This window comes from Phodopus roborovskii, unplaced genomic scaffold, assembly GCF_943737965.1.
Source record: "Phodopus roborovskii unplaced genomic scaffold, PHOROB, whole genome shotgun sequence".
Classification (NCBI taxonomy): Eukaryota; Metazoa; Chordata; class Mammalia; order Rodentia; family Cricetidae; genus Phodopus; species Phodopus roborovskii.
In genome coordinates, this window is record NW_026126410.1 from 8,885,285 (window position 1) to 8,909,270 (window position 23,986).

At 35.9% G+C, this 23,986-nt stretch overlaps 1 protein-coding gene across 1 annotated transcript in view; it reads left to right on the forward strand.

Annotated features, from left to right (window-relative positions):
- Positions 1-23,986, forward strand: part of Glra3 (glycine receptor alpha 3) — a 129,105-nt gene that overhangs the window by 56,695 nt on the left and 48,424 nt on the right. Inside the window, exon 4 of the mRNA XM_051182439.1 lies at positions 14,928-15,151. Within this exon, the coding sequence (XP_051038396.1) occupies positions 14,928-15,151 (224 nt within the window). The remainder of the gene's footprint in view (positions 1-14,927; positions 15,152-23,986) is intronic.

Genomic DNA, 23,986 nt, shown 5'->3' on the forward strand with positions numbered 1-23,986 from the left:
TTCGCAAGGTCCTTTTGTGCACCAAGGATACACCACTGTCTGAGGTCCCTTAGACTGCTCAGCCCTTCTGGCTGAGACCCATATTCAGGGGGGCCTCAGTCAGTCCCATGCTAGCTTTCTAGCTATCAGACTGGTGGCCTGTTAGCTCCTCCTTTTTCAGGTAAGCTGTCCCTATGTGTTTCTGCCCCCTGGTCTTCTCCTCTCCATGTGCATCTGGGTTCTACTTAGACTCAGTGTTTATGTATGGGTGTTTGCTCCTGTTTCCAATAGGTATTAGATGATGGCTGCATAGATAAGTTAGTTGTTGATCTCACTCTCCAGGAAGGGCATTTATGGTAGCCTTTCCACGGATGCTCAAATTGTTAGTTGGGAGCAGTCTTGTAGTTCTCTAGACCTTTCTTTGTGTTAAATTTTCTCTTCAAACCAATATTGGCTCCCTCTTTTAAGTTCTCTCTCTCTCTCTCTCTCTCTCTCTCTCTCTCTCTCTCTCTCTCTCTCTCTCTCTCTCTCTCCCTCCCTTGTCTTCTATTCCTAAACAGGCAGGCTCAATCTTCTTGGTCACACATGTGTTCCTTTCCTCCCCCCTCATTTTCTCCTACTTCTCTCTCCATTTGCTGCCACCACCACTTCCCCTGTGCTCTTGGGGACTTGCCCTTCCCAGTTCTGTGAGGGACTTTATATGAATCTCTTAGAATACACCTTGTATCCTAGTTCCTCTGGTGGTGTGAATTATAGGCTGGTGATCTTTGCTCTAGGTCTAAAATCCATATATGAGTGAGTACATACTGTGTTCCTCTTTTTGTGACTGGGTTACCTCATTCTTGATGGTTTCTTCAAGTGCCACCCACTTGCCTGCGAATTTCAAGATACCATTATTTTTTTCTGCAGAGTAGTATTCCATTATGTAGATGTGCCACATCTTCATTATCCATTCTTCAATTGAGGAGCATCCATCTAGGTTGCTTCCAGGTTCTTGCTATTACAAATAGTGCTGCTATGAACATAGTTGAACAGATGTCTTTGTTGCATGGATGTGAACACTTTGGGTATATGTCTACGAGGGGGATTGCCAGGTCCTGTGGTAAACTAATTCCCATTTTACGGAGGATCTGCAATACTGATCTCAAAAATGCCTGTATAAGTTTGCACTCCCACCAGCAGTGGAGGAGTGTTCCCATTTCTCCACATCCTCTCCAGCATGAGTCATCATTAGTGTTTCTAATTTTAGCCATTCTGGCAGGAGTAAGATGGTATCTCAAAATTGTTTTGATTTGCATTTCCCTGATAGCTAAGGATGTTAAGCACTTTCTTAAGTGTCTTTCAGCTTTTTTGATTTCCTCTATTGATAATTCATTCTTCAGTTCTGTACCCCATTTTTAATAGGGTTATTTGGTGTTTTGTTGACTAGTTTCTTGACTTCTTTGTATATTTTGGAGATCAGCCCTTTGATCTCTCTAAGATTGGTGAAGACCTTTTTCCAGTCTGTGGGCTTCCATTTGGTATTATCCACTGTGTCCTTTGCCTTACAGAAGCTTCTAAGTTTGAAGAGGTCCCATTTATTAATTGTTTCTCTCAGTGTCTGTGCCCCTGGAGTTATGTTCAGGAAGCAGTCTCCTATACCAATTTGTTCAAGGGTTCCTCCTACTTTCTCTTCTAAGAGGTTCAATGTGGCTGTTTTGATGTTGAGGTCTTTGATCCATTTGGACTTGAGTTTTGTCCATGGCGACAGACATGGATCTATCTGCAGTCTTCTACACACTCTCAATGCAATTGTGCCAGCACCATTTGTTGAAGATGCTGTCCTTACCCCATTGTACAATTTTAGCTGTTTTGTTGAAAATCAGGTGTTCATAGGTGTGTGGGTTATTATCAGGATTATCAATTCGATTCCACTCGTCTACCTGTCTATATTTGTGCCAATACCAGGCTGTTTTCAGAACTATAGCTCTGTAGTAGAGCTTAAAGTCAGGAATGGTGATGCCTCCTGAAGTTCTTTTATTGTATAGGGTTGTCCTGGGTCTTTTGTTTTTCCATATAAAGTTTCAAGGTCAGTGAAGAATTGTGGTGGGATTTTAATGGGGATTGCATTGAATCTGTAGATTGTTTTTGGCAAGATTGCCATTTTTATTATGTTTATCCTACCTATCCAAGAGCATGGGAGATCTTTCCATTTTCTGGTATCTTCTTTAATTTCTTTCTTTAGAGCCACAAAGTTCTTATTATATACGTCTTTTACTTGTTTGGAAAGCATTACACCAAGATACTATATGGTTGCTTGTGGCTATTGTGAAGGGTGATGTTTCTCTGATTTCTTTCTCTGTCTCTTTGTCATCTGAAAAATGTCGGGCCACTGATTTTTTTGTTTATTTTGTATCCTGCTAGTTTGCTGAAGGTGTTTATCAGCTGTAGGAGTTCCCTGGTAGAGTTTATTGGGTCACTTATGTAAAGTATCATAGCATCTGCAAATAGAGACAGTTTGACTTCTTCCTTTCCAATTTGGATCCCCTTGATCTCCTTTTGTTGTCTTGTAGCAATAGCTAGAACTTCAAGTATGATATTGAAGATATATGGAGAGAGAGGGCAGCCTTGTCTTGTTCCTGTATTTAGAGGAATTGACTTATGTTTCTCTCCATTCAGTTTGATGTTGGCAGTTGGTTTGCTGTATATTGCTCTTATTATGTTTAGGTATGTTCCTGTTATCTCTGACCTCTCCAACCTTTATAATGTTGAATATTGTCAAAGGCTTTTTCAGCATCTAGGGAGATAATCATATTGTTTTTCTTTTTCAGTTTGTTTATATGGTGGATCACATTGATAGATTTTCGTATGTTAAACCATCCCTGCAATCCAGGGATGAAGGTTACTTGGTCATGTTGCATGAATTCGGTTTGCCAGTATTTTATTGATTATTTTTGCATCGATGTTCATCAGGGATATTGGTCTGTAGTTTTCTTTCTTAGTTGTGTCTTTGTGAGGCTTGGGTACCAAGGTTCTTGTGGCCTCATAAAAAGAGTTTGGCAATGAACCTTCTGTTTCTATTTTGTGGAACAGTTTGAGGAGTAGTGGTATTAGTTCTTCCTTGAATGTCTGGTAGAATTCTGCACTGAATCCACTTGGCCCTCGATCTCACTGGAAACTGGCACTTTCCAGATGTGGCTTCTTTCTTTAGCAGAGGCCCTGCTTTGGGGGTCAAGATTTGCTCTGGAGGGAACTCAGAGTGGACCTGCAGAGTCCAAGGATCTCTGGGAGGGACCTGGGACTCCAGCAGAGGACTGGAGGTGGGGTCAGAGACCAAGCAGGTGGAAATTATGGGTGGTCCCGTGTGGATAGGCAGGTCTCCTTTGTTCAGAGATTCTCTGAGAAGTCTCCAAAGTCAAGAGGAAGAATTTCTTAATGCCAAGAATGATACTTACTTGTGCTACCTTGAGAATAGCGTACATCTTCAGATTGAATATTTGAAAGTACAGATTTCATAATTATAGTTGTTGTTTTTGTGCTCTTGACACAAAACTCATGGCCTCACACATGCTAGGAAAATGTTCAATCATCAGCTAGCTACTTTTCCAGCCCCCAGAATACTCATTTGTATTATATGGATGAGTACAATTAGCACCATAATCTATTTGTGTAGTGGTACATAGGATAAGCAAAGACAGCAAATATTCTGAAAAAGAAGAAATATAATCTTCATATTTCTCCATATATTTGGAAAATTATTAATATATGTAGGCTGAAAGCTAAATTACATTCTTTTTGGTTATTATGGTGATTTATCTGTTCCAGATATTTTTTTCAAACTTTACATGTATACATGTGTGCAAATTGACACCTGAATTAATGTGGATACATTCAACTACTAGGCTTATTTCCATACTGATGCAAGAAAAAGTTTTATCTTATTTATAGTCTATAATATTGTATTCTTTTATTTCATTCATGTAAACATTATGAAATCATATTTTTAAATATTTGTCAGAAATTACTCTCAATCCCCTGCAAGGTTTGTTCTTTCGTTTCTCCCCAATAGCAACATAATTTCTATGAGTAAATTCCTATGTTTTAATTTTTGACAATTTCATTCATGTGTATGTAATGAAAAATAATTGTATCTATTCCTTCTTTCCCTCCACACCACTGACATCACATATCTCTGTCATCTTCATGCCATTCCTTCTTCTTCTCCTTCTCCTTCTCTTCTCCTTCTCTTCTTCTTCCTCTTCCTCTTCTTATCCTCCTTTTTGATAACTCACTAATTTGTGCTGCCTGTATTTGATTCAGTGTGGGGCCATGTACTAGAGTATGAAAAATTATCAGTTACCATATCTTCAATAAAGAATTATTCTCCCACACCCAGCAACTACTCACTGCCAATGGCTCTTCAGGGAGGGATAGCTCCTGTGAGATGATCTATACCATATGTGCCAGTATTTTGTCTGTCTTCATCTTATGCAGGTAACCATAGTTTCTGCAATTGTCATCTTATGCCCAGAAGCAGCAGTTCACAACTCCCCACAACCATCATCCAACACATCCTCTATCTCCTCTTCTAGGATACTCCCTGAGCCTTGGGTTTGGTGGTGACAATGTATGGAATTAATAAAGATGTTATGTTCATGGCTAAGTATGTAGCTTCTTAGTCATTGCACTTTTATCAATTGCATAGCTCTCCACTGACTGCTATCCACAGTGTAAGACAATGAGAAGACTGGGAGTAACAAAATATAGATGGTAATCCAAAGAGATAAAGAAAGTGATTGCATAAAAAAAACAAGACAACAAGAGAAGCTCCTACCCTTGCACCTTGTAGGCAGGGGAAGCTGAAGCCACAGACACAAGGTCATCGAGGTGGTTCTGGTGACATCTGTCTAGCATTCCTAACTACAAGATGACTCTTCAGTTCTCAGAATCCTGGATTCAGTGGAAGGTTTGATGGACTGGTGACTTCTCCTATGTAGAAAAAGAGAAGTAGAGAAAACAAATGTTTTTTTTTCTTTTTTTGCTCTCTGTCCCTCAGAAAACTATAATCTAGTGCTGTCTTCAAAGGGGCATCTATTGCTTGAGAATGAGTTGCTCTGAGAAGATGAAAACAAGCCACCACATAGAGACATGAAGATATATGGAGTGAAAGACAAGAAGAAACTGTAGTGGAGAGGAAGAAGGTTGGATGAATGCCCACTTGTGGATTTAGACATCATGGGGCTGATGAATAAAGAGAATTGAGTTATCAGTAAGGCCTGAAACCTAAAATTTAGTCACTGCAGATATGGAACACCCTTAGTCCTGACATGGCCAGTGGGTCACTTGGCTTCTGTTGCTGCCTCACTGCCCTAGGTAACTAGCTGCAGGTGGAACTTCCAGCCTTGGAACCACTATAACATTTTATTTACCACTCTCCACCTTTTTAGGGTGTTTGTTCAAAGAAGACTTTTTTTCAAATGTAAAATTTGCCAAAAAATTATCATGGATGGATCTGTAATATAGATGTTTTGCCTGGGGTGCTTAAAGTTTTACCAGTAAGTTTTGTTGAAGAGTTAGAAGATAAACTCACCTATCAGTAAAATTTCTGATTTAATAATGACCTGGATCTACTGGATCTACACCCATATTAACTCAATTATTCAGAACAAGTAGAACTTTTTTCTAATGAACTATTCACAGATTTCAAATCCACTGACCCTCTTGGGTTTATTTGTTATGGAAACCTTTCTGAGGCAGTTCCCCTATGGTAATCATGTTTATTTGACCTAGGACTATGTATGACAGAATATTATCTATGACACTAGCAAGTACAACCATCACTAGTTGGTTAATGAGTTGTTTGTCTTTGTGATACCTGGGATTGAATGGAGACCACATGCAAGCTCAAAATGTGCATTATTTCTCTCCCATATTGGTGCTACCATCTTCAATATATGAGAGCTCATTTTGATGGCACCACATTCCAGAAGCATTCAATTCTGTCTTCTTGAGAAAGATGATGAAATGTTATAAGATAGGCTTTACAAGGCATTGTCTTTAGGCTATCAGAATAAAATTTCATAACAAACCAATGGAAAGATAACAATATTCTTTGTTAGGAAGCTGATCAGGTACAATTAAATCAGTGGGCTCAGTGCTTATGTGCATATTGACAAGGGGCTGGCTTAATTTTCTTGGTGTTAGAAGAATGCATTGTTCAGTGCTTTAGTAAGCTATTTTGAGATTTGAATTATTTAATTCACATTCATTATAAGACTAAATTTCTCCCTACCTTCCTTTCATCTCAAAACAAGGAAGCAAAAGGAAACATATGGAACAAAGGAGAAAGTTTTTGTTTTTAGATTTTGCCCTGGGTTTAGAAGTATTATCCACTGTAAAAGTAACTATTTGATTCTGAATGCAGGCAATCTATTTTTTCAATCTTCTTTCCTTTATGGGCCTTCTCTTTCTCATTACTTATCAGGGCTAAATTATTTGCCCTTGACAATTTTTAGTGCCTTGGTTGTGGAGGAATATGTTCTAAAACTTAATTCATTCTGCAGAATTCAGCCCTTGAAGGTGGTTTTATTGCCTTCACTCTTCAAATCTTATTTCTCAAAATAGCTTATTAAGAACAATGCGTTCTTCTACCACCAAATGAATTAAGCTAGGAACCCCTTGTTAATATGCATATAAATATTTAAACCACTAATTCAATTGTAGCTTATCAGCTTCCTAACAAAGAATATTGCTATCTTCCCATTTCTGCATTTAAATAAAAAGGTCCAGGTATTTTGTATTTTATCACACTTTGGATTTTTGCCATTGCTTTGTTATTAGTTTCTAAATTGCTTCTTGCATAAAGAATGCTAGAGACTGTATGCATATTACCAATCATCCTGTATATCTGGGGAAAATAAATGCTTCCATTGAAAGCCAAAGAAACATCCTGAGGTAGGAGTTTACTTAATGTAGTTTAAAATAAGTTCTTTATTTTTTTATTTTATGATACTTTCTTTTTTGATTTTATTGTTTTCTTATTTTACGTATCTATCCTAGTTTCCTCTCCCTCCCATCCTCCCATGCCCCTCCCCTGACATCCCTTTCCTCTTCCCCACCCACTTCCCAGTGATGGTGAGCCCTTCCAGGAGGAATCATCAAAATCTGTCAAGTCATTTGGGTAGGGCATAGGCCCTCCCTCTTGTCACTAAGCTAAGGGGATATCCCTCCACAGGGAATGTGCTCCTGAAGTCCTGACATTGGAACCAGGATGTATTCCTGGTGCATGAAAGGACTTCAGGAATAAAATTACTTCTTAGAAGTCACACACACACACACACACACACACACACACACACACACACACACACACGCACACACACGCACACACAAATTCTCAACAGAATATTGCTCCAGAGTGAGAGAAAGAAATAAAAAATCCTCTGTAGGCGAGAGAATCATGCTGCAGTGCCTTTTCCACAGGATGTCAATAAAGGTCACCCAGTGGTATTCTGTCAGGGGGATAGACACGATGCCTGACAGGAAATACCCTGCTTCCACACAGGAATCACTGCTTGAAATGGCAGTACAGTGTGTAGAATGCTGAGTTAGTCTTTAGCCTGAAAGAAAATGACAGTATGTCATGTTTCATGCTTGCCTGTCATGTGGCATTAGTAAAGCTACTTAATGCTCTCAATCTGTGGGAATTTAATCAGTTAAAGTAACTTACCTCTTATGAAAGTAGTCAAGTGCAAACATCAACTTAATTTTAGAGAGAAAAAAAATAATAACTGTGGATTTAGAAATAGTCCAGAACAAAACCACGATATAGAAATGCAATAATTGTGCTTACGTGTTTCTCAGTTTTAGTATCAGTATCATGCTAAAAACCATTTTAGGATTTGCATTCAATTAAGGTAACATTCTCATACTGTATTCACCTAAAAGATGGCACAGATTACCAGATACAAGTATAAAAATGGAAACATACCACAGTTAGACAATATATCTCTACCTTACATTCAATTGTTACCTTACATTCAACTCTAAAGTATCACACACAAATACACACACACACACACACACACACACACACACACACACACACACACACAAAATATCCATGAATTTGAGAGTTAGCAAGGTGGGGTTCATGGGATGAGATCGATGGAGGATTGAAAAGGGGAAATATGGTAATATTTTAAAATCCAAAAAATATATAAATGTCTACATATTCTCAAAGAAAATATGGAACTATTCATGCTAATGGTTTCCTCTACCCATAAATATAATATAGAATGATTCACTACATTTTCCTTTTAGTTCTAAATTTTTGTAGATTGTTTATAGACTGTTTAGTCAATAATAACTTATAAAAAAATTAATTAAACATTCATTTCATTTGACTCATAAGCATCAAATATTTTATCTGTTATTCTTAAGAACTATGTGAGTAAGGCTTCAGCATTCAATAATAGTTTCTAAAAAAGAAGTGAATTCCTCTGCATCTATACGGTACAGTGAGCAGCCTCTGCTCATCTTCTTGGCCAACGTCCAAATCATTAAACAGCTTCTACAGAATTATCCAAATTGCTCAGGAGATAACAAATACAAAACAACTTAATCTTGTCCTGAACAATGTTTAACTCTCTAAAACTTTTGCAAAATAGAACATTTGTTTATGAATCTTCAGCTCAGAGTTGTGCATAGTAAATGTTATATCCCAAATAAGCTCTCAATAAGATTCTCCTGAACAATAAATGACTAAAAATTCAGAAATGTAAATAATGGTTTATATTTTTAAATGAAGAGGTCATAGAGTTGAAATGTATTTGAAAATATTCAAAGCAATCACTAGAATATTTTATGTACGTGTCCAACATTTTATTTAAAGCAAAAATAGTTTACCAATAATGTCTATTCTTTTGTCCATGTTTACTGTGTGTTTTCCCCAAACACAAAGCAATTGTCTTAAGAAAACATTGAAGATGTGAAGGAAATTGTAGATAGTATACAAATATAACAGGTTATGTTTTAAAAATATGCACCTATATATCCAAATCTAGATAGTGTGTGTAGTGTGTGTGTGTGGGAGGTACATGTATGTGTGAAGTCACAGATTAATTTCTCAGGTGCTGCCTATGTTGATTTTGGAGTCAAGTTCTCCTAATGAACATGATGTATTAAGTAGTCTGGCTGATAAGTGTCTCCCCTGGGGGGTACTGGAACTAAGAGTGTGTGACACCAAGCTACCTTTAAAAAAAATGAGGGTTTGGGGGACAGAATTCAGGTTCTCATGATTGCACCTACAAGTGCTTTCATCTAGTTCCCTAGACCTAGATAAATACCTTTAAAGTAGAATATTTTGAGGTGAATAAGCTTGGTTTATATAATTATCTTTTCCATTTTTTTATTATACATAGATTCAAAATAAATCCTCTTTGGTTAGTTATTGGTGAAATGTTAATCTCAAATTATACATGCTATTGATTAAATCTAATTGCTCAAAATGAATAGTGATGTTGTGACTGTTATACATTGTCACCATCAAACGTGTTGATACAAGATAGATGAGGCTGGTAGTTATTTACATGCTTAATTAGAATCCCAAATCTTCTATGCAAGTTTATGTTTTATGAAGCAGGTAGATTCATGTTTGAAATAAATGCATTTCATCATTTAATAATACTGTTTTCATCTTTTATGATGATTGTGGTTTATGATAAGATATATACAATTCTATGCACATATATACATACTTATACATGTTTGTGGGCATTGTAATAGGATGTACTGTATATAATATATATGTATATTTACATACATACATACACACACACACACACACATTTCAATTATCTTTGGAAAGTACGTCAACTTCAGGTAGAATTCCCCCAATAAGATTTTTAATAAATTTAACATGATCTCTATATTCTTTTTTCTGAAACTTTAAAAATATTTTTTCATATTTTACATAGTGATCCCAGTTCCCTCTCCCCCCTCCCTCCTTGCCTCCTTCTCTCTATCCCTCCCATGCCCCCCCAACCACCTTTCCATCCCATTCCCCCCACACTCCACAGGGAGGGTGATAGCATCCAGGAGGGATCGACAAAATCTGTCAAGTCATTTGGAGTAGGGACTAGGCTCTCCCTCCTGCCTCTAGGTTAACGGAGTATCCCTCAATGGGGAATGTGCTCCCAAAGTACTTTTGTGCACCAGGGATACAATACATCCTGGTTCCACTGTCAGAGGTCCCTTAGACTGCCCAGGAGTTCTCAGACCCATGCTCAGGGGGTCTGAGTCAGTCCAATGCTGGTTTCCCAGCTATCAGTCTGGGGGTCCATTATCTCCTCCTTGTTCAGCTCAACTGTCTCTGTAGGTTTCTGTAGCCTGGTCTTGCCCCCATTTTCTTATCCTAACTAATCTCTATATTCTTAAATACACTACAGATCCTGGAAACATACTAAGTGAAAGAACCTAGACACATAGGGTCACAGGTTGTGTCCCACCCACCGATGAACTGAGTGTCCAGTGCTACTGAGTCTATATAGGTGGAAAGTGGAGCACTGGTTATCAGTAGTTAGATGCAGAGATAAGAGACTGCACAGTGCATACAGACTTTCCTTCTGAGGTGACAAAAATAACATGGAACTGTATAGTTGTTGTGGCTATACAAAATTAAAGTATGAAATTCTATCAATGGCTGATTCTATGTGCACCCAAGAATACATTTAACACTTACTGTGTGCATCACAGTTTACAAAAGATATTTCAGGAAACTCACTGATTGGAAGGTCTTCAAAATGTCCTTAAGTGATGATATTATCCATCTTTAAAGTACAAAGTGCTTTCTGGCATCTTCAAAAAGTTTCTTTCTATGAGTTGGAAGGAATTTTCTGGATTCTTAGAATGTTGAAGGACATTTTTAGTGCTGATAGAAACAAGATGTGTTCTGAACAATTCATTACCCCCTCCAAAAGGTTTAATGAATTTCATGGTTTGAGTTATATATTCTGGTAGAGAAAGATAATTGACAAGCAGATCATGCTCACATACTGTAAAATCATATTGCAAATGAATGCCATGCATGGATTGTAACAAGTGCATGTAACAAGTGCATTTATTGTAACATGCACTTGTGATTCCCATCAAGTAATGATGCAGTTAAGTTAAGCAACTTGTTCTCAGTTGGCATGAGTAAAATTCCAGATGCAGACCTGTAGTAGTGGCAAGATATTCATGTCTACAATGCCTAGACCAGGAGGACTCCTGCTTTGTTTTCCTGTTTAGTATATCATAAAATTAAGTGGTGGGTAGAAACATAGTGAGGGAAATTGAACTGTTTTTAATTCTACCCAGCAGTCTATCAGCATAACTGTCTGTAAGAATGACATCTGCCTGTTTATCTAAGCCAACATAAAGAAGGAAAGTGCAAATAAAAGGAAAGAATAGGAGTGTGAGCAGGCATGTGTGGTAGAAGAAGACAGCAGAAATAGTGGGAACATGTGCATTGATTGCTGCTATGCATACATGAAAAGAGATTCAAGCACCTCAAAACCAAAGAGCAACTGTGATTATTATTTTTCATTGATCTCCAGCAGCTACTAAAAATACTGGCTATGTGCCAATGTTTCTCTACAAAACTAAGAGCCCAAATTAAATGAACTTATTTATTAAAATAAATATCCAAATTCTGAAAGAATGTTTATGAAAACATGTTTGCCTTTTTAGCAGTTCTGACACTATAGTGAGATGATTGAGATGTGTTCTTAATTTGTGGGTTCCAATCATAAATACACAAAGAGGTTTCTGCTCGTTTAACACATTTTATGCTCTAAGCAATATTTCTTTGTTTTTTGTCTTTTATTTTTGTTTCTTTGGTTTTTTTTCTTTCAGAATTGTTACAAAATTATATGCCTTTATAGGTGTTAGTAATTCAAAAACTAAACTATTCTTACGTTTTTAAAGAGAATAAACATGCGGATAATGAAGAGGAACTCAGAAGTAATTTTGAAATAACCTTTCATAGACTCCAAATAGTTTGTATAAAATAGCTTTCTTTCCTATTGGTTTAGTAACTGAGGAATGAACCAGGCTTTTCCATTAGGCCATTATTTCAGAATCAGTGGTCCCAGACTACCACTCTCTCCATGGATGCTCCATGAACAGATGGTGCAGACATCATGGGGGATATTATGGAGACAGTGCAAGTAGCAATTATACCACAATTGATTCTGTATAGTGCTTCAGAACTGGAAAAGTCTAGAAAACAAAAGTGGCTGAGTATTTGGGGGAGTTGTTTTTATTATTATTTCTTTGACAAATTAATTTTCTGGTCACTTTTTACCTTAGACATCAACTTTGGATATGACACCTTAAAGCAGGAAGAGTTCTGGATTATTTCTCAATTTGTCTATGAATTTTGTATTGTTATTCAAATTACATATCCTTTCTAATTAAAATAAGAAATGTTGATAGTAATATCTTAAATATCTTGAAAGTAATACAAATATATGCATACATGTGCATATTAAAAATTACCTGGTCACTATGCACAACATTTTTGTAATCCTAGCACAGACCATGGAGAGGGACTATGGACACAAAGTCTCATCTCTAGCCGAACAACTAACTACTGGCAAATCATAGCTACCAGAAGGAGGTTTCTTTTCTTTCTTTTTAAGCTTTCCTTTGTGAGTTTTTAAAATTTAAATTTAAAACAATCTTATTTTACATATCAATCCCAGTTTCTTCTCCCTCCAGCCCTCCCCCACCATCTTTTCATCCCATCTACCATAAACTCCTCAGAGAGGGTGAGGCTTCCCATGGGGGATCAATCATCAAAGTTTGTCACATCCTTTGGGGCAGGACTGAGACACCACCCCCTTCATCTATGCTGAGAGAGAATCCCCCCATGGTTAATTGGCTTCAAAAAGCCACTTCATGCACTAGGGATAAACACTGGTTCCAGTGCCAGTGGCCCCAAGACTGCTTAAGCTCCCCAACTGACACCTATGTTCAGGAGGCCTGGTTTGGTCTTATGCAGGTTCCCTATCTGCCAGTCTGGGGTTCATGAGCTTCCACTTGCTCAGGTCAGCTGTTTCTGTGGAGCTCTCTCTAGGGCCAGATTTCTCATTAAGCCCATAAATGTTCCCTCTATTATCTCTTTCCTTGCTATGCTCCTCTATTCTTCCCCCAACTTGACCTTCCCAATCCTTCATGTTCTCCTCCTCCATCTCTTCCTCCTGTTATATTTCTCCTACCTCCCTTCCCACCCCAATGGAATGCCATACACATAAGAACATATGGCTATGGAAATTGGAATTTATGGCTTTAAGAATAAAAAGAGGACACAAAGTTTGAATTGTGGGGGTGGGAAGATAACTCTGGGGGAAGTGGAAAAAGGTGTTAATATATTCAAAAGAAATTTCATAAAATTTTGAAAGAATTTATATATTCCTATTGCTAAATGCCAAACATTCTGTGGTGCATACACACACACACACACACACACACACACACACACACATATATATATATATAAGAAGAAACAAAAGAAGATTCATGGAACATCTAGCAGGCAGAGGAGGAAAAATCTGGTATGTAAGCTCAGTTGGAGGGAAGTGACATTGGTGTAGAAATACTGATCAGATTGTGTTGCCATATTCAAAGCAAAGCATGAATTTGACTCGCCTAAATGACAAAATGTAAGATTTTGGAAGTCTCTCTTTTGTGGCTTGCTTACCGTATTTGATATTAAAGAAACAAGAAAATAGTCAGGTTTTATGTTTCTCTGTATAGTTCCAGTATTTTGCAGATAGCCTAAGCTTTCTTCAAGCATATGCATAAATCACATATAATAAATTCAAAAGGTTTACCCACTTCAAACAGTAAGGAGAAAACTAAGAGTAAAATTCCCTATACTGTTGCATGGTCAGGTACACCTGTAGTTTTTTCACATGAGAGGTGGAGGCATAAGGATTAGATCAGGATAGTCCTTGCCTTCATAGTGAGAGGGAGGCTAATCTGAGACCCTGGCTCAAAAAACCCAAACAAAAAGATATGTTGTATTTTATATACAATGTGTGCACAAACCTCTCTCTCCCTCTCTCTCTATTTCTCTTTCTCCCTCTCTCCCTCTCTCTTTCTCTCTCTCTCATTTACACACCAAGCTAAAATTTTGGTGAAAACATTGATTCTTTTTTAAAAAAATAATCTTTTATAGTTGGAAAATGTCACTAGAAATATCAATTTAAAATATTACTGGGATTAACCATTATTATTTTTAATATTAACAAGTCATCTTTTATTTTCATAAATTATTTATTTGTTGAACTTGTCATATTCAACAAAGTTGAATAATAAACAAAATTCAAAAGTAAACAAGTGTTTCATGCCAGGTATAGTGGCACACACTTTCAATCTCAGCACTCAAGAGACAGAGACAGATATATCTCTAGGATATATCTACATGGTAAATTCCAAGCCTACTTACAAAGGCTTCACAGACCTTGATTCAAAAACAAAAAATAAATAAATAAATAAATAAAATTTTATAACTCTAAATGTATACATTGCTATTTTTATAGAACCCAAAGCTTTCAGAAAAAAATTGCTTTGAATCTTGTTAGATATTCGAAAAAAAAAATGTTTCTAAACTTTGAGTATAGGAGAAAATGTTTGGCTTACCACTCATCTACTATCTTAATACGACAAATCATAAAAGTAAAATTTGAAGGAAAAAACAAAAAAGTGTGATGAACTGCCATCCTCTGTGGTCTTTTATTAGAAGACTTGAGGGTCACCAAGGACACAGTCAAAACGGTATTGCATCATTGCAGCTTTCTCCATTGTATACATATTTCACATAGTGCTCCATGTTGGGATTGGTGAAGCTACAGGGACAGACATTGGTATACTACACTTCTTAAAGCCTCTTTCAATTTCTTTTCTGTTCTCTCTCACATCAGGATTACAGAGTAAATATTTTTCTTCGTCAGAAATGGAATGATCCACGTCTTGCATACAGTGAATATCCTGATGATTCGTTAGACCTGGACCCATCCATGTTAGACTCCATTTGGAAGCCAGACTTGTTCTTTGCTAATGAGAAAGGGGCTAACTTCCATGAAGTCACCACTGATAACAAGCTGCTAAGAATTTTCAAAAATGGAAATGTCTTGTACTCAATAAGGTAAGCACAAACTTAAATATCCAATTTTAGTAAAATTAAGCTTGGTTATTTTTGCTTGTTTTGTTTATGTCTTTGGTATATTGTTGAAATTTGGGTGAAACATCATTGATTTACTTGAGTTATTCTAGTATATGATATTCCAAATACATCTAATCAGTAACAATAGTCATAAATATCTAATCTATGAACAATATGAATACCAATCTATCTTAACAAGTCAATGATGATTACTAAAATAAGCAAGTTGGCAGGTTCACACAGGCAACTGAAAAGTATCTGGGTCACAAATCAAGGCTCTAGAACTCATTCAACTTTGTTAGATCATCAAATATCAAATAGGAACAGACTTAGTAAATAGGAAAAACATTTATTTACAGGGATTTACTTAATCAGCTTCACATTTTAAATGCCTTTAAAATATATGAATTATTGTTGAAAAATGTGTTCTATAGTAATTTTCTTAGCTGTGATAAGTAAAAGGACAAGGACAGAATTCATGCCATTTTTCTCACATGAGAAAATGCCATGCTTAAATAGATATGCTGTGTTGAATATTTGTATCAACAGTAACATGTTCTTAAATAAAAATAAAATTAGACTTCATATTTAGGCTTTAAGCATAAATTAATTCTCTTTCTGTCTTAGTTTTGTTGTTCTTATTTACTGTTCTTTTCATAAGGAAAAGAGGTATTTCATTTTCATCTTGTCTTTGCAATATCAAAGGTGTTTCTACTTTTACCAAGTAGTAGAATAATTATGAAAAATGAATTTTTAATCTTAGTGTCATGGTGATTTTGAAAACTTTTCAGTCAAGGGATTTTCCAATTTATGCTGTTTTATATTTGCTTCTCATCTCTTCCTTCTATTGGACTCTGTTGGCTTTTCATATTTTCCTATTTCATGTGCTTATGCTTCCCTTTAATACATTGTTTACATTGTAAAAGTGTCTACCATTAATTTGAAAATTCTTCAGAATTCTTAAGTCTAACAAAATAATATAAATATGCATATACTTCATTCAAAATTTATTTGTCATTTAAAGGACCAGAAACATCAAATAGAGGAAGAATGGGAAAATTAATGTCAAATATCATAATGGGAGGAATATTAAGTATTGAATGTACTTTAGACATGGTAAAAGTTCTTCAATGAGCAATTACCAGGCAGGAGAATTTCTGTGAGTTTGAGACAAGCCTGGTCTACAAGAGCTAGTTCCAGCACAGTACATCCTCCAAAGCTACAGAGAAAGCCTGTCTCAAAAAATAAAAAAAAAAAAAAAACCAATATGACTGAACCCAATGATAGGTTCATATTGTTAAATATTTTATATTAGCTATACAATAATACAAGAATATATGGAATAACAGCTTCTTACAAGATATATATGTATATATATTGCATGTATAAAATATATATACTTATATTTTAATATCTACAAATTTTGAAAGAAGCCAAGCTGAGGGTATACACGGGAGAGTTTGGTTGAAAGACAAGGGAGTAAATTTTGTGATTATATAAAAATGTATTCAAAGTATTACAAATATACATATGCATGTACACACACATATATACATATACATACATATATACACACATACATACATACATACATACATACATACATACATACATGCATATCTCCTAGTGCTAGGAAGTTGGAATCAGGCAGGTCTGAGACCTTGCTAATTGGACAAAAGAACCTACATGGTGATTTGTGGATCAAAATCAGAGAGCCTTCATCCAGTAACTGATGAAAGCAGATGCATAGATCCACGGCCAAACACTGGCCTCAGCTCCAGGAATCCATCTCAGGAGAGGGAGGAGGGATTGTACAAGCAAAGAGGGTCAAAATTATGAAGGAAGACTCACAGAGACAGCTGACCTGAGGTAGTAGGAGCTCACAGACTCTGGACTGACAGCTAGGGAGCCTGCATAGGACTTACCTAGGTACTTCACATGTGGGTGGCAGTTGTTTATCTTGGTCTGTTTGTGGGACCCCTAGCAATGGGATCAGGACTTTTCCCTAGTGCTTAGCTGAATTTTGGTAACCTGTTCCCCATGTAGGATTACCTTGCCCAGCCTTTATGCAAAAAAAAAAAAAAAAAAAAAAAAAAAAAAAAAAGAAAGAAAGAAAGAAAAGAAGAGCTAAGCCCTCATTTAAAATAACTAGATTTCTTCTTGTGGGGAGGACCTTTTGATAGCAATATAATGTCTTGCAAGCTTATAACAATGAAGTGTCAATTGTTATTTAAACAAGAATTTTGTATAATTATCAAGACCTTGTTACTGTGTCCCTTGTAAATGCCAGAATATGTTGTTTGAAAATAGAGGAATAATGACACATTTTGTCTTTTGTAAAAAGCTTGTATTCCTTCTAATATTTGGGGAAAAGGCTATGGAATGATTCCGAAATGCATCTTTTATCTTTCAGTATGAATTCAGATGAAACAGATGGTCTTTTGGTTCATAGTCATTCCTGTATCCTGGATCAAATGATCAAACAATTTTTTTTGTGTGTGAGTTGATTTTGGATATCTCACAGGACTTTGAAATCTTCAAATGCTCCAAATCTTCAGTTTCTTTGATAGGAAAAAAAACTGTACTAGAAAACAAACTTGTTCAGTTTGCAAATGGGGCATCTGTGCTGTTTCATGTGATATCTGGCTTCCCTGTCTGTTGAAAGAAGGCAGAATGTCTTGGCAAGTGCAATGGAGAGAACTTGAGCAGTCATCTGCATTCCACCTTTAAATCTCACTAAAACAATGAATTGAATTGAATAAGGAGGAAAGATGCCGCTGGTGCACAGAAAGTTGAAATGAATAGACAATAAATCAACAACAGACACATGGAGAGAACTTCATCTAGGAGGCCTGGAAATGAATGTGAGAACTGAGTTAGACAGGGATGGCAGAATGTAAGACAAAGTGGAAAAATACCAAAAGACAGAAAATAATTAAGATCTTCAAACTTTTGGAATTTTAGGCAAGAAGGACTTAAAAATGCAGGAGATAGCAAAGAACTACAATGAAAACACGGAGGAGAAAGAGGAAGAAGAGGAAGATGAAAGGAGAGCAGATATAAACTTTTAGGATTATTGGTGGACTTCCTGAACTGATTTTTTTCATCTGTGCTCTTCAGTCAAGCATTTCTTTTCTTGTCTTTATACCTGGGCATAAGCAGGATAGAAAATAGCAGAGACATGTTTCCAGGAGTTCCAAGAGAAAAGATATAGGCATCATCTTGAAATCAAACCAAGAACATGAGAATATGATGAGATTGTAAAGGAAATATTTATGAACACTAACATTCTGAAAGTCACAGCTAACCACTTCTTCCATAGGATATTCATAAACATATTTCTGGTAGAACTTAGCTACTCTATGGAAAAGAGCTATTGGTGAGCTATTGATGCTGGCAGTTGTATTGCCATATCATCGTATAGCTATGAATATTATTCCATAAACATGTCACTTCAGTTGTACTCCAAATAAGTTTTAGTGTCTGTCTCAGAAACAGCCATTTGAAAATATCCTGCCATTTTTTTTTATGTCAGAGACTAGAAAAACAAGCAAAGAGAAAACAAAAAGAAAATAAAAACTAATGAAGACATGACTGAAGAGAGGTCCCCCCCTCCAATAAAAAGAGTATTTTTAAATTATCTGGACAAATAAAATTGCATGTGTAAAATAATGCTTCCAAAAATAATAAAAAAAAAAAAGACATTAGTATACTATAAGAGCAATAGTGGGGAGAATTAGGTAAGATATAAGAAACTTCCAAGAAAGTAGAATCCACACGCATGCCCCCCCACACACACACAATCAGATAGTACAAAATTTAAAACATCTGAACATCAGTACAGAAACTCAAACATGAGTTGAAAGGCAGAACAGAAGAGAAGGAATTTCCATTGAAATAGCACAGATATCCTGCTGTTTTCAACCACTAAGAAGGATTGAATAGCAGCTAGACTGAGTAGAACTCTAATCAGCCCTGAAACTATAAAAGCATAAAAAACCTTACCATGAGACACTTATTAATACCAAGGAAAAAAAGCATTATGCAATAGAAGTAATTATGGAAGTTATCAACCATAACACAAACATTAATCACAGACTCCTAAGATGTAATTGTGTAATATTTGTTTAACTATAGACTTGGGCTTGGTGGGAAGTTAAATATGCATAGAATATATTATGAATTTTTAAAAAATTATATTTCCCCAACAGGCTATTAAACAGAGAATTTCAACTATTTAATAGCACATAACATCATTTTATAATGGCATGGATATATTAATTTAAATAATAGACAAATAGCTGAAAAAAGTCTAACATTGAGGATGTAGAACTGAGGTATGAATAAATGGGTGAAATAATCCTGTGTACTTAAGGAAATGTATTTTTAGTTTTATTTATTTTATATGTTTAAGTATTTTGCCTGTATATATGTATATGCATCGCACGTATGCCAGGGACCTGCCGAACTTATAAGTGTGCATTAGATTCCCTGGTTATGGATGGCTACAAGGTCCCATATAAGTTCTGGAAACCAAAGCCAGGTACTATGAAAGAATATCAAGTGGTCTTAACCATTTGCCAACTCTCCTGCCTTGGTGTTACTGGTTGTTATGATTTACAGGGCTGTTTAGAATTTTAAATCTCATTTATGGATTATACTAAAAACATCGAAATAAATTGCCTTTTGGATGAGGTATTTGGAGTCAGACATTTGACTCAAGATTAAGTTTCAAATTGTATTTTTATCTTGCTTATAACATTAGCCTATCTCCGTTTTATGGTTCCTGAAAACACGAAATTCCTGAGTCTGAAATAATGGAATTTGTTATTAGGGGAAAGCAAGCATCAAGAATACTTCTCCCATCCCCACACGTCTCTCTGGAACAATGCAATGGGTTTAGATGCATAAAAGCATGCAGCCCGTTATGTGACGACTCAGGAAAACAGTCGGAGGACACACTATTTTTAGAGCAAACTTCAAGCAAGCCTCCTCTTTGTCCAAGTGAACAATGTAATCCCGTGTCAGAATGGTAGCAGAGTCTAGAATACTTAGACACGGTACAGATAAAATTGTGGCACTGTGACTGTCAGTTCTGGTATACTCACCAGGATATGTGGGGAGAACCAGAGGCCCAATAAAGGCTGTCTACATCTTCCAACCCTGATCTGGGCTGTACTGGCTGCTAGCTGTGATTTGAGACAAGACTCCTTACTTCTAAAAAAATAAAAATAAAATACTTTTCCTTCTATATATGAAAACAATAACACCAAATAAATCAAACCAAAAATAATGAATGTGAAACACTTAGTGTGGTGTCAGGCATAAAATAGGCACCAAAGCTTTTACTTTTATCTTTCAAAAGGGAAAGCAAAGCAAAGCCAACCAAAGGACGATCCTCATCAAAAGGGATGGAAGACATGAGAGCCATACTGTCTACTCTAATAGGACCCCAGCAACTTCACTGTTGCTGCTGCCACAGAAGCCTCATCCTTTTTGAATCAAATGACAAGACTGTATTTTTCCAGAGTTATTGCATACAAGTCAGTGGTCATAATTTTAACTTTTACTTGAGCCAGCTGACATTTCTATTGCTATGAAATTTAACCATGTAAACAATTAAAGTTTACCTGCATAATATATATGTATTTATTTTTGAACGCTGACTGATGCTAATGAATGTAAACTAAAAAGTGACATATGTCAACTGATGGCTCTTAAAATGTTCATTCACTAGAAAGGCTATTTATAGCGCTGAAAAATATATGTTTGCAAATGTGGCATGTGTATAAACAAATGTGTTTCTTTTTAAAATTCATATTTTTTTCATGTCAGCTTCCCACCAGGATCATAATTGATGTTATTGTTATAGGTTGGTTGGAGTTATACTTTCTAAACCTTATTGTCAGTTGACAAAAAAAAATTCCTCCCAGATTTAATTAATAGTAAAATTTTTTAATGTCTGTCCTGGTGTTCCTATACTTGAATCTATTCTAAGTTATTCATTCCTTATGAAATTATTCATAATCACATATCAAACCACTCAGTTACGTAAAATCCCTGGGGAAACTGCTTATGCTTTCAGCAATCTAGTCATATGTCTTACTTCATAGCTAAGGATTAATACTGCATGCACTTTATCAATTCAGTGTTGTGATCATATATAGAACTGAAATGACCTACTGCTTTCTAGTAGTACTCTTAAAGGTTAAGTAAGACCTTGGAGTCTAGGCTAGACATAAACTTACCAAGTTGCAAATTCTGCCTTGCCCATTTCTGTTGCATAATATCAAGCCAGTTATGTTAACTCTTAAGTTTTCTCACTTAAAAGAAGTGAATATGATTTACCTATCTTGTGAGTTTTTACTACAGAGCAATGGATTATTATCTACAAAACATTTGCACTCTTTCTAGTACAAACTAAATGGCATGAATGTGTTAGTATGGTATTACAGAAACTCTTTCAAAGCTCCCTACATCATTGAGCAAGAGACATTTTCTTTATGTTGCCAAATTACAAAATACTGGGAAATGTTTTAATATGCATTTGAACACAAAAATGTTCTTATGCATAAAATTATATGCCAATAAATAATAAACATACTTATTTTGAGTTAAAAGGCTATAATGAAGTCAGAAAACATTGGAGTCAGAAAACATATTTAATTTCAAACAGACATTGGGACAGACATCACTCTATAAGCAATGCTACTTTAAAAAGGGATAGTAATTAAATTTTAATGAGGCCAATGGTTTTCAAGGATGAGTCAGCCTTTTGAAGATCACTGTTTCAGTAATCCAAGACTTCTTAGGGGGAAGGCAGTAAGAAGTGCATATCCTGTTTACGTGTCTTGTCTCAGGAAAAGGACTCAGTGTCCTCTTTAAACAAGTCATCATTCAAGTCCAACATGGAATGAGTCATTGCCTCCTTACTTAGTTTAGCTTTGATGTGGTCAGAAGATAGGTCAGAACACATCTTTAATTTTCATGTTGTATTTCTGTTTAGCAAATTCAACATTGCAGCCAGAAGATGCTTGTTTGTCAATCAGTGTTTTGTTTAGTCAATAATAATTTACATTAAGTAAAATAAAACAGAGTCAATCAATTGGTTTTTATAGGATCTGATTTGCAACAGATTTGCTGCAAATTTTTGGGCTTTGCCAAATAATTCCTTTGAACTATTTTTGTTGTTGTTGTTGTTGTTGGAATTATGTAACAGTTCCCATCTTAAGCCAGAGAAATAGCCAGGTTATAAATTTGACAGTGCATGCATGGTGAGAGTATGGAGAAGAATCTGAGAACATTTTTTCCTTCCTCACAGAAGGCCAGAGCATTCTGCAAGCCAATGCTAGAAGGTGGCTGGCAAGAGCGTTGGATTTTTCGAAAATGAATGTGTGTAAATTTCAGGATGTGCATGTGTATTTCCTCCTGATAAACCCTTTCACAAGGCAGGGAATATCCTGTTCACCTAGTTCTAAAGTTGCCTTTTGAAGAGAGTAAAATTGCCTTTTTGAAAAGAGTATATTGTAAATACACTCTATTACTTAGTATCATTTAACCTAGCTAGAAAGACCAGAAAAAAGTACTAGTTTTGAATATCAAGATCTCTGATAATTTTGGCTTGCTAAGGACACTAACTTGAATGAATTACCCAACAATCCTTCTGGAACTCTTAAAAATCCAGCAGTTCCAATTGTCTATTCATTTATGTCTCCATAACACTGCTCACTGGACCTATGTCAGCAAGATATTCACTGGAGACTAAATATCATTGTAATTTTTTGTCTATGATCTACATAAAAATGCCCTTTTAGTGAATGTAGCTGTATTTGCTAGATTGTTATTTTTGTTATAGTATAAATTACTCCATGTGTGATTTAACTAATTCATCTTTGTGCTCACACAACAGAATTATGAGGAAGGGAATATGGGGGAGTCAACAATCAATCATTTAAATTTAATAAGTATTCAGTATTTTCTGTGTCAAGCCACACCTCAAGTACCACCTCCCCACCTCTGGTAGGTACCATTGTCATCTTCCTTCTGGATATGAGGAAGCTGTTGATTAGGGAAGTTGGAGTAATATGCCTCTAACCTCAAAGCTCAGATAATCTTAACCACTTAGCATGAAATGAACCAAAGTGCCTGAACGGGATTTCTCAGAAAAGAACTTAGAAGAATATTAACCTTGCATCTAGAACTCCCTCTCTTTCTTTCTCCCAGTTTCATTGACTATAAATTCTTATTAAAAATGGAAGATATATCAGTAATACATTTTCTGTCTATATATAAATATATATATATATATGTGTGTGTGTGTGTGTGTGTGTGTGTGTGTGTGTGTTCAATATATACAATCTTAAATGTATGTATATACATGCATGGATATATGTGTATGTAATGGATCATATGAAACATATTTGTTAAGTCTCTGGAAGTATAAGAGGGTTCTTTGCAAGGGCAGGATGCTGATGTAGACCTTCTGCATTTCCTTCACACACTGCCATAGAAACTATTTCCTGACTCCTGTGGGACATGGTAGAATGTTCTAGCCAGAGGCAAGAACCACTACTTACTCTACTAAAAACATTCGAGCTCTTCAGATTTGCTATGCTCATTGCCTCTCTATCCACTGACAACTTCAAGTTGTTCAGATTTTCTGTCCTCAATGGATTTCTATCCACTGACATTTCCCAGAGAGAGTTGCAAAAAAAGATCAGAATTGTCATTTTCGATTATTTCTCTACATCTCGTTTTTCCACATTTAAAACTTCTTATATACACTGACCTCTTAAATTATTATAATATGATTTTAAA